The sequence below is a fragment of the Nannobrachium achirus genome (assembly GCF_963921795.1).
Source record: "Nannobrachium achirus genome assembly, chromosome: 2".
Classification (NCBI taxonomy): domain Eukaryota; kingdom Metazoa; phylum Chordata; class Actinopteri; order Myctophiformes; family Myctophidae; genus Nannobrachium; species Nannobrachium achirus.
This window is the reverse complement of record NC_137811.1, coordinates 63,782,673-63,795,288: the sequence shown is the minus strand read 5'-3', so window position 1 is coordinate 63,795,288 and position 12,616 is coordinate 63,782,673. Positions and strand designations below refer to the sequence as shown.

Below are 12,616 nucleotides of genomic sequence, written 5' to 3'. Positions count from 1 at the left end.
TTAGGTGCAGCCAGGACATGTAATCATATTTTCTTAAGCCTGTGAAATGCCCAACACAAGGATATGCTGTGCTCTCTCTTAAGCTCATATTAAACATAAACATAGGTTTTAATTTTAATGATTATTTCATTTACCTGAATAAACTCATTCCATGATACTCCTCCCTCTGCTTTTTACTCATATCTGGTAAAATATAGGCTACTGCTTTTCCCATAAAGTCTCCACACGAAACAAGTCTAAGCGTTTATGAACTGCAGGAAATTTGACAACTATTCGTAGATCAAGCAAAAAGCCAAAAGATTTAATGTATAACGAATATAGTTTAGTTTAGTTTATTAGCACATTGTAATATAAAATAAACATTATATATAAAAACAAAACAAGTTATTGTGCAAGAAAGGAAGAAAACGGCATGCTTATTTGGAATCCTTTACTGGGAGAGGTAATTAAAAAGCATACATTATAAGTGAAATAAGTGTGTGTGTGTGTGTGTGTGTATATATATATATATAATGCGCGCGCGCACACACACACACACACACACACACACACACACACACACACACACACACACACACACACACACACATACACACACACACACACACACACCTCCCTGTATCAGCCAGATCATTGGAACAGTGCTTGTGGACTTGTTTAAAAAATGACAGTGATTGGGCATTCTGCCAAATGCCTTTAAAATTAATGTCACAAGTCACCATAGATGCAAATAAATGGTGCACTTTGGCTGACTTTTGTGTCACTCGGTGCAAACGCTTGTCCAATCTTTGGGGTACTGAACAACACCAACACACTCAACACTGTGAGAGAAAGTGCAGAGCAATTGTAGGTCAGCCAGTCCTTTTTGTGTGGTGTGTGGTGTACTGTATGCAAATCCCTTGTCACCCCCCCCCCCCCTTCTCCCACTGTTCACCTCCTCCCCCCACCCCTCCCCCCACCTGTTACCTGTAGATCAACTCTCAACTCCGTCTACAGCCTTCCTCCCTCTCTCTCTCTCTCTCTCTCTCTCTCTCTCTCTCTCTCTCTATCCCCCGTCTCTTTTTCTCTGGCATAGTTAGGAGCTGAAATCTATCTTGGGTTTGCATGATGACAACAGATCTGCAGTTAGCTCAACTTGATTTTCCTCAAAGAGAACACACATACACACACACACACACACACACACACACACACACACACACACACACACACACACACGCAAGAGGCTACAGAAGAGGATGAATGATGGTGTAACCCTCTCCCTCTCTCTTTCTGTTACTGTCTTTTTCTCTTCATCGTTCATCCTTCACCTTTGCCCCCCACTCCTCCTCTTTGTTTCATTATCAACGCCAGGCCGCAACGGCCAGGGTTGGGATTATGTTTTCACCTCAGTTCATCCCTATGTGTGTCTGTCTGTGAGCAGCTTATCTGGGGCACTACTGGACCGATTGGCATGCAACCTTGCACACACAATGTGTGACTTAACTCATTTAATGCCACCCTTTCACCACTAGAGGGGGCCGAGTGTGCCACAGACAATCCCATAGAGATATGTTGGTATATGCAGAAGCCCTGCAGCCATGACTTGCCTAAACACTTTCCTTTGTGCATGTACAGGAAGAGGATGAAGTTAGCTTGAAGTTAGCTATTGGCTACCAAGCATTTTAAAAGCCTTATTTTCGTCAACTTAGCCATGATTAAACCTTGCACACCTCATGCATGGGAAAAAAACAGAGAAGAATGAGCTCTAAAAAATCCAATGCAATCCTGGATTGCATTGTTGTGGGTTTGTGCAGTTTGTTCACAGCTTTCAAACAAAAAAATCCGATTGGAAATCCGTTCAGGCATTCTTGAGATAATAGCCATTATGTTTTACACTGTTGTGAGCTTGGAGGTCTGCTACCTGAGTTGTATGGGGGTTGTATGGGGGTTAAACATGCAAAATCGCGATTGAAATCATGTTCACTAGTTTTGATGGGGTCCAAAAAAAAAATTTCAAAAAAATTTTTTCCAAAAATTTTTTTTTTTTTTTTTTTTTTGAATCACGTGTATATACGTGATTGGCACTGTGGGATGCGCTAATATATCACGTGTATACGCGTGATTGGCACAGAATGAGTTAACATCACACGTCGTTTCTAGAGTCATGTGATCAAGATGTATAAGTTGAATTTTTCATACTCTTCCGATGCATCTGTGAATGATGCAGCGAAGTATAGTGCACCCAGAAGTTCTGTGACAAGCACGCGCACACACACACACACACACACACACACACACACACACACACACACACACACACACACACACACACATATGTATAAATATATATATTTTTTAAATTTTTGACTTTTGGCTAGGCATGATCGCGATGGCGAAATTTCATGTTTGACCCCCATACCGACCTCATCTTTCAAACATGGCAGCCATGATTGTTTACATTTGAAGAAAACATAATGGCTGCTATCTCATGAATGCCTGGACGGATTATTTTGATCCTGAGCTGGCGCATGATCTGTGCATGGGCGTGCATTATTATAATTATTGTTATTATGGATGAATTTGGCATCCTGGCACTTTGGCAGCCATTTTTAAAGGGCAAGGTATGTGTTACAACAATGCGGATGGAAATAAGGGATGGATAATATATTATGACATTTCCAAGGTCCTTGAAAACACTCAGATGGCAACATCCACATTAGAAAAATGGCAAGGGGCCAGGGGCCAGTCTATAAAATGACAACATTAATGATACTTGATAACTTCTGTCTTTCATTGGTGCCTTATATTGTCGATCTTACCAACTGACACTGTTTTCTAGCAAATTAAACATAGTGGTATTGAATTTGCGTGAGATGGTAAAATTAAAGTTTGGGTTAAAGTGCCGGTTGTCGGCATCAACTTCTCGGGGCTTGCTGAGGCTCATCTTTGCTGCTGCTCTGAATGGGTTCAGGCAGGTCAGTCCGAGGTGACTTGATGTTCCACTCCATAGTAGGGATGGGACGATATGAACATTTCATATCACGATTATTGTGACAAAAGAAATCGCGATTTACGATATTATTGCGATAATCAAAATCCATTATCCTGGGGCGGAACATTTGCCAAAAAATAGCTGATCTACAAGCTCACAACACGTTGCGTGTTGTGAGCTTGTAGATCGGCTATTTTTTGGAAAAACATTTGATAGAGAGTGAAAAAAAGACTGTATCAAGTACGTATATTATAAGTACCTTTTGGAATCATAGAGGGTTTAAGTAGTACCGGATATGCAGCTCGGCAAATAAAATGTGAATTGATCCCAGTGCATGACGGAGGACGATATCACGATAAAGTAAATATCCACGATACGATTATCGTGAGTGTTTTTTATCACGATAATATCACTTATCGTCCTATCCCTACTCCATAGTTCTGCTGCGTTAAATGAGTGCATGCCATTTTGCCTTCCTGGATGATTAATCACGTAGTTATGTAATTAAAGATAAGATAATACCTTAAATTTGAAGTTTTATTTTTAAATTGATTGATAGATTGATTGATTGATGGGGCAGTCAAAATTGCACTACGGGCCAGAAGTGGCCCACGGGCCTGAGTTTGAGTATCGCTGTACAGGATACTTGTCAGTAAGACGCCCTAAGGGAGAGAAGCGGCGAGGTCGCACACATGGGTGCGTGCACATGGGCGCTTTGGCATGAATACCCTTCTGCTGAGATGGTCGAGTCATCAATGTGATGTCAGAACAGGTCAGCTATATCCATATATGGAGTCTGTGAGCTCAGATGTAGAGCTATTGACCAGCTCCATATATGGAGATCTAGGTGATGATCCAGTCGTCTCCATGTATGGATATCCAGGGTTTGATGAGGTCAGTGTTGTGATCTTCATATATGGATATCCAGGTGACAGTCAACAAAGTGATGTCAGAACAGGTCAGCTATAGACATTGAGGCGTTACGATCTGAAGCCGGTGGGACGAACGGTTCTCGAGATATGCGGATTACATCTACGCACGCTCACAGAGATTTCTCGCATTTATAGTAAGATGTCTATGCAAAACAGTATGTTAGCTAAACTCCTGCTCTCTATGATGACAGAGACTTTGTCAACACACAACACGGTGTGGCGTTCACACCGAACCGTGAACGCCATTCACGGTTCGGTATGCACCTGGGAATAGCATTTTCAGGTTTGATACTAGAAAGATGCAATTCTGGGAAATTGTGAATGTGCTTTTTCCCATTCAAGTCAATGGGATTACTTTTAGTTTATAGAGTATAATGGTAATAGAGTAACTTTTAGCCAATGAGGAAGCAGCATAAAGGTGACGTATAGAACTTTTTAGGGTAACTTTAAGCCAATGAGGGAGCAGCAAAAACTGCTTTTAGCCAATGAGGAAGCTGCATAAAGGTGACGTCACAAGAATTCTGCTTCCTCATTGGCTAAAGGTTCCTCAGTAATTTCGGAACAATAACAATAGTGTGTTGCCCTATAATAGGTAACCACACTAATAATGTTGTATTACTACTTCACTGTCTGTGTCACTGGAGAAAACCCAGAGTGAAGTGTTGCTTGCCAAAGATAGCTGATTTACATGTATTCGCGACAAGTCGTCTTTTTTCGGAAAGCGACACTTTTCGGATGAACAAATGAGCATATCATTAGCCTTCTCTGTCTGCATTGACCACTTGTCATCTCGACTAACTGTGGCTAAAGTACTCCATGACGTAGAAAAGGAATCTTCTTGCAAGTGTTTTAATTATAACATTCATAAATCAGAGAAATGCAGAGAAAACTAAATCATCAAAGTTTTATTGCTGCATGTGAAGTAGTTTTTCTTTGAACATACAGTTAATTTTTCCCTTGAAAATATGTTGCAAGGCAGACAGTGATGTAGTCATACTGGAATTTTTCTGTTTGGAAAAAGCTTAATTTATTTTCTTTTTGCTGATTTGCTACCGAACCAAACTACTGAAACCAAATTGAAACCATGAACCAAAAGGTTCAAACTGAACTGTGGGCTAAGTCTTTAGCCAGAAAGTGAACAACTTACTGTATGAATATTCTTTTTATATTATATATATAAACTAGTACAGTCTGTTGAGATATATTATCGAGATATTGCATAGTGATCAACGATAACAGTCATATACTCTCTGCTATTTTATGTATTATTATTCTATTTAGAGGTTAAACCTCCTATCATAGTTGGTAGCTGATGGTTAGCTAATTGGTGATTAACCATCCACTAGGGGTGGGATGATTATAGTGAGAGAAAAAACGGTTTCATGATTATCATGATTAGTACACGTACATTTATTCCACTATTGATTTATAAAATCACTTTGTAAATTAAACTTTTTGTTACCACCATGCTCTGGCTCCTCTGGTGCGCTATTAGAACAATGACATTTAAACAAGTGACAGGTCGCACTGAGAGTGACAAGAGTGAGTTTATTTTATTTCTTCAAGTCTTTACAAAGACAAGTCTTGTAAAGACATGGAGAAATAAAAGAAACAAACTCTTGTCACTCTGAGCCATATTACCAAATGTGTTACCACTTTCGCACCGTATGTTTAACCTCATGTACATGTATCTGTTGGTCTTTTACTGTGTATATATGTAGATATATTTCGATTTTATTTTCTTTCTTTTCACCAACATTGTGTAGAATGCACAAAAACACATTTCACCTGGAAGGAAATGTGTTCAAAGATGCGCCATTTTGCCCTTTAAAAAAAGGAAAATACACTGGGTTTTTTCCCCTTAATAAAGCGCCCTATTTATGCTTGACGTTTCCTCCAGTTAAGAGGGGGTTTTTCATTGCCTGCACTGTCGCAAAATCGCTTGCTCAGGGTGGGGTTTCTGCTCGGGTCTATGCTCTGTAGCTGATATAAAGTGTCTTGAGAGAACTTGTTATGATTTGATACTTTGATAAAATTGAATTGAATTCAATTGAACTGAATTCAATTAAATGTAATTCAATTAAACCCATAAAGAATGTTAAACACATTAAAAACAACAACACAATGAGGAAGATGAAGAAAAATACAACAAATAGTTTTCTATAAGAAATTTGATTTATTTTAGCAGTGAAAAGGTGGGATTTACACAATCACATGTATGTAATGTAACACGGCAGCAGCATGCGGCTGTTACCATGGTGGCGATACTGTTTATTATGATTGATGTCAGCATGCAGACGGATGGCGGACATCATCTCCAAATTTGGGCATCGTTTCAGCTTGCATCTGTTACCATAGTGGCGACACTGTTTAGTATCAGTGATGTCAGCATGCTCATCTCCAAATGTGTGCATTGTTTCAGCAAGCGGATGTTGCCATGGTGGATATCACCATGCTCATCTCCAAATTTGGGCATTGTTTCAGCATGCGGCTGCTAACATGGTGGCGACACTGTGTAGTATCAGTAGTGTCAGCATAGCCGTTAAACCAATTTCTTAATGGTTAAACGGCTAGCGGTTAACGGTTGGCGATCCCTACTATAAATGCCATTTCCACCTGTGGCTTCCTCAGGTCTGACTCCTGACGGCTGCAATCCACGATTTTACATTGCCATATAGGCAACTCAGCCTGGCAGAGATATGCACTCTGCAGAGTGCCCCTCTCCATTTATTTACTATTTCATACCTATGTAATATAACTATTTGTCCGGCTGGTTTATTTGATGATAACACATTAGTTCATTTGAAAGAGGAGTAATTGAGTCTATTGACCAGCTTATTACATTCTTTGTGAACAGAGATAGTATATCAGTATGACCACCATACACTGCTGTGTTTACATCAGTCGGGGTGACGCTCAGGCTGGCAACACTCAATTATGTTGCAGTTCTGTCTCCTTTGTGACACAGTAACGTAGTTAATATGGACTCTACATTAGAAGCAGCTCACAACACGCAGAAGGAAAATATAGAACAAGAAGGTGTATCCTGGAATAATGTACAGCTTCAGTACAGTATGTCCTGCATTAACAATAGCAAAACAGTCTACTTGTTTGGAAGGATGTCAGGAGAATTGCATTAACATTAGATTATGCTAAGCGTGGGGATTAAAAACAGTAGGTAAATTGTAGTACAATTTCCAAGTTATAGGCATGAGACATGACAAGTTTACATTGGATTAAAACCCCTGACAACCTTGGCAACACAGTCATCCCCAACAACCCCCAGGTAATATTAACACCGTGCAATGATGGGGCTTAATAAGTATAAGTAGGGTGTTTGCACTTTTTGCTTAGTTACAGTGTGTGTGAATTCGTTTTTTTTGCTTTCTTCCTTCAAGTTGGAACGAGCTGCCCACTGGTTTATATCTGTGCGCGCGAGGGCGCGTGTGCCGAGCTGTTCCCAGGCAGCCTTGTTCCTGATTTAGCCCAGTAACGGTCGGATAGCAACAGCCGAACAACTTTTTGTGTGTGTGTGTGTGTGTGTGTGTCACCCATCTCAGCTGTGGAATGCCACTCTATAGGCATGTGCTTATGGAGGCCCTTTTCCTTCTCTCTCTCTCTCTCTCTCTCTCTCTCCTCGTCCATCTCTTTCTCTCTGTCCTCTCCTTTCTTTCTCTATCTGGCTTTTTCTGCTCCCCCCCCCCTCTCTCACTCAGCCCTCCTCTTCTCTCTACCTGACATCTTCAAACTATTTCCGCGTCATTCCTGCCTCGCGCCGTTTGAAGAGAACACGGGGAAACCAACCCAGTAGCCCCGCCTTTGGACCCGGCCCCCTGGCCAATCGCAGCGAGGGACGGTGCTGGCCTGGACCAATCGCGTGGCGGCTGCCGTGGCGTTGGATAGCAACAGAGTGTAGGAGCAGCGCGGCAGCGCGCGCATGCTGGGGGAGGATAGAGAGAAAGAGAGAGGAGAGGAGAGGAGCTCACGACGAGGAGGAGAAGACAGGAGGGAGGAGAGGAGTGTGTGTGTGTGTGTGTGTGTGTGTGTGTGTGTGTGTGTGTGTGTGTGTGTGTGTGTGTGTGTGTGTGTGTGTGTGTGTGTGTGTGTGTGTGTGTGTGTGTGTGTGTGTGTGTGTGTGTGTGTGTGTGTGCACGCACTTTAGCACAGAAAAGTTGAAATCATTTTCAAGGACTGAGAGAGGAGCGAAATGAACCTTACTGTGTCTGTTGGGAGGGCAGCAGAAACTGGTTTTAAACTGCAAATAATAAACCCTCAGCCTATGGAGGATGCATACATTCAGTCAGATGCAAGTTGAACAGAAACAATGCTGGCTGCCAGACTGATTGATGTGACATCTCTGATTCATTCATTGATTCACTCTTTAGTGAAAGCATGTAAACCTAATGTTGTGTGTGCCGTTGGGCTGTGTGTGCAGCCATTTAGTTGCCACAGTGACCTCAAACATTGGCATACATAGATGATACGTCTTGTTCTCGCTCTTGTTTGCTTTGATTAGGGGTAGATTAGAATGTGTTGGTTCATTATTGGTCATCGATGACAGCTTCACTTCAAGCCTGCATTTTATTTAGATGTAAAACATACAGAACATAATCTGCATAATTCAACTAATAACATTCTTTCTCATGCTATAATGTTCTCTACAGTACAGCTTCTAGAATGCATACAGCAGTGGTTCTCAAACTTTGAAATTTAAAGGTCTCCCCTTAAATGGACCCTAACGGGTCCATTTGGTTCCATTTGTACACTGTCAGAGTTACATACTTAAGGGTCAATTTATAGTTTATACTCCCATAAAGGAACCTAGAGAGAGTTTCGCTATACTATCCCGATTCCCAACACTGTGGACATTTATGCATGGGCCTTGTTTGAACAGAAAATACAATAATCTATCTTATAGATTCCAATTCCAAATGGCGATTAATATGTTAAAATATTGTTTGTTAATAAACATGTCATAACATTTAATAAATTACATTAATTCATACATATGTTTTACTTTTCAGGAGAAAAAAACAATAAGATGGTGTTTTATCAGATTTGAATCTGTTGTTGACATCTGGTCCTTATATATATAATTATAATTAATAACATTTATATAGCAACAAAAATTGTAATAACGATGATAATGTCTTTCAATCTTGTTTTGGATATACCGTTAGATATAATATTCCCTTTTGTCTTGTATGATGTGTCTATCAATTACACGTGCATTACACTGTACTATGAATAGCTATTGACCTATAAAGTTGCACCTAAATATATATTTATACGTTTTTTCGCATATACGTAATTTGAATAGTTTAAAAGTACGTCGGTGCGTTCTATTTATGTGTGTGTATAAAGTTCCAGTATATATATCCTGCTGTTACTATAAATGGACAGGACAGGAGCGGCCTGCCTGGGCCAAACCACTGCAACCAGGGAAGAGGGGAGCAGCAAGTGCTTGTTCACCACCTCGTTTAAATGACACACATCCCATCGTTTTATACCTGAACAATAATAAACAGATGAAAGAAGGTCCCGTGATGTATATATTTCTCCGTGGTGTGTTTATGTGTTTCGGGGGGGAAGAAATATCTGATTTCCCCCCCGAATCCCATTCCTCCCCGGCCCGGGGCTGGATGGTAGGGTCCGTGCAGGGCAGGGTGGGGAGAGGCTGCTCCTCGCCAGCCAGAGAAACCAGTGAATAACGGGGAACTACCGACAGGGGATACAGGGCGAAGAAACATGAGCTGAAAAGTCGCCCCTGCGAAGGTTTCCACCTCGGGAAAGGATTATATTATTACAAAAAAAACTACAAAAAAAAACTACAAAAAATAAGAAGAAAAAAAGGTGAAAAGAAAAGACAAGAGGGCTCGAGAGGAAGAACTGAGGACAGAGAGAGAGGGAGGAGAGAGAAAAGAAAGAAGGAACGGGGAAGGTTGAGAGAGAGAGAGAGAGAGAGAGAGAGCCCATCCTATCCAACTTGGCGGAAGCTTTCAGGGAGTCGTCCGTCCGTCTTTTGACAGGCAGTTCACAAAACTTCCAAACGGGATTATTATGCTTTTTATTGCGACGAGCGCGCCGTTCATTGTTGTTGTTGTTGCTGGTGGTTTCATGAATGTTTCTGAACCGTCGAGTTCGCGTTCTTCTTTTTATTCTTTTCTTTTGTAGTTTTTTGGCAGGTCGGAATTGCCTCAAACCAAACGGCGGTTCTCTATACGACGTGCTGCGGAGGAGCGACGGCTGAATATTTTTTGATAAACAGTTGAAGAAGTGAAAGTGTCATTTGTTTGAGTCGGAAAGTGGGAATTACCTCCGCTGCTGCTGCTGCTGCTTGTTGTCAACCTGCAAAGAAGAAGAGGAGGAAGAAAACATTCACCCGGAGACTAACACCTGAAAATAGCTCGGATGGTGGGATACAAACACACGTGATAAGGTTTATTTTGTCCTCTTATTAACGGACGAAGAGAGGCGGCTGGCTGCTCGTTCGAGTTGCGGACGGTGTAAGTGCGTGTGCGCACGTCGCTGCTGTAGCTCCTGCATAAAGCCTTCTCTGTGACAGATCGGAGAGTTTTGGATTGGATAACACCAACCGGAGGAACTAGTTTAATTCCAAACTATCGGAGGAAGTCGCTATTTGGGCTTGGGCAATATCAGCACTTTGGACCGGACCCCCCACACCCCTCCCCCCGCTCAGTGACAGGGGACAACATTTCTCATTGTGAAATCCTGCGTTTGAGGTTATTATTGTCGGGTCTCTTCTCAACTCTCCGGCCCCCCTCTCCCCCTCCTAGCGGCAGCTAGTGTTTAGCTCGGGCCAGCAGCTGACATCTGTAGGCGGGGGAAGGGGAGCTGAACGCAGCAAGAGAGCAGCGGAGAGAGAGAGAGAGAGACAGACGCTCCCACGGGCCGTGGAACCTCGGGGCCGCCGTGCAGGTTGTTGTGTGTGTGTCAGTGGATTAAGCCAACAGATCACATTGCTCTCTTACCACCCTCTTGCCCTACTCTGCCCAGTGCCCAGGCCAGTTCACCCTCGCAGAAAGAAAGCGCCAGTAAATTGGATCTATTTTTAGGGTTTAGGGATGGGGTAAAGGCAGGCGGCTGGAAACTCTAACCCCCTCCACCTCCTCCTCCTCCTCTTCTACCCCCTTACCACCACCCGCCTCGCCCAGCCGGACCATGGTCAGCATGCATACACTAGCCTGGTGAGCCGTGCCAGGTTAGCAGTTTCTACCGTTTAGTCTTCATATACCAACAGCGAGCTAACTTGGACAAAGTGAGCCAGCCGAAGTGGTTGAAGAAGGCTAGGCTGGAACTGCTCTGAAATTGCTGGCTATCATGGAGTACTAATGACTAAGGAATACTTGCTGCACTGGAGTCTACTTGCTAAGACTTAAGCCCTCCCCACTCCAGTCCAAACCAGTGAGTTCTACCAAACTACTAGCTATCTTATAGTTCTGGTACCGCTTGCTGTACTAGTTAAAAACACTAGGATACTCGTTAGGCCCTAGCTTAGACTACCTAAATCTGAGTCACCAGCGACCCTGGAGACCTAGAAAACTCCAGCACTCAGAAAACAATGCATGAAACTTCAGAAAGGAATCTAGAAAGAAGCTAACTTAACTAACCAAATATTCTATCTCCCCCTACATCCCCAATACACAGAAACAGAATATATATGTAGAAAGAGAGATCTATATCTATAGTGTTATACCACAGAAAAAAGACAGAGTTTAAATCCTTTATATTTTTTACTGCAGAGAGAGAGAGACAGACAAGCTGCCTGAACGCCGGTCGGTTGCCTTAGAAACCACAGTAATAAAACAAAAAAAGAAGCCAGAGGAGACGGTGCCTTTCGATTGGTTGGTTTGTTCCCCACCACTTCAGGACTGAGTGATTTGATTGGATGTAAGCTTTGTCAGAGTGTGACTTAAGGATTGCAAAAAAAACAAGAAACGCTACAGCACGCCTAAATGACCCCTACCTGAACCCCTCGGCTCTGCCCAACCCATCAACACACAGCGCTTTGATTGACAGAATTTCCTCGCCGGATCGACCAACCGCCAAACGTTTCCATGGTGATCACGTCGTCCTCGGTGGAGGAGAAGGCCACGCCCTCCAGCAGGATAGGCCAATCGGAGCTCTGGTCCAGCTCGGCCCTGCTCCGCAAGAACAACAAAAGTCAGTTCATGCGCGTGTGCGCACACACACACACACACACACACACACACACACACACACACACACACACACACACACCCATAGACACACACACACACACACACACACACACACACACACACACACACACACACAGACACTCACTCACTCACTCACAACTCAAACATCCTCATATCCTCACACACAGGTGGTGGTCGGAATCAGAAGCACTTGACTTCACTTCAAGTTTTGTTTTCCTTGCTTTTCTTTGGCACATTTTATGGTGAAAGCCAAAAACGAAACACATTTTCCCAATGCAGGACTATCTATGTTTTTGGTCATGTTTGTGCATCAGCATTGTATTGATGTGTATGTGGCAGCAGCTGTCAGAATTGCAAATACGAGGTTGAATTTGTGCGTTGTTCCCAACTCTTCCCATACACTTGACCTGATGAAGATCCACACATGATGATGTTAAATGGTGGAGCAGCAGGTCTAATATGCAGGTCGGTTATGTTAGCTATGCTCCTGTTGGAGATATGTGTTT

The 12,616-nt window shown here is 42.5% G+C and overlaps 1 protein-coding gene across 2 annotated transcripts in view; it reads left to right on the top strand.

Annotated features, from left to right (window-relative positions):
* The window catches only part of dyrk1b (dual-specificity tyrosine-(Y)-phosphorylation regulated kinase 1B), a 167,120-nt gene that overhangs the window by 41,600 nt on the left and 112,904 nt on the right, over positions 1 to 12,616 (top strand). Inside the window, exon 1 of one of the 2 annotated variants that reach the window (XM_080747109.1) lies at positions 9,500 to 12,090. The exons of the other annotated variant lie outside the window; for it this stretch is intronic. Coding sequence (XP_080603235.1) covers positions 11,985 to 12,090 — 106 coding nt within the window. The 5' untranslated portion in view covers positions 9,500 to 11,984. Of the gene's footprint in view, positions 1 to 9,499; positions 12,091 to 12,616 lie in introns of those variants that run through there. 2 annotated transcript variants of the gene reach the window in all.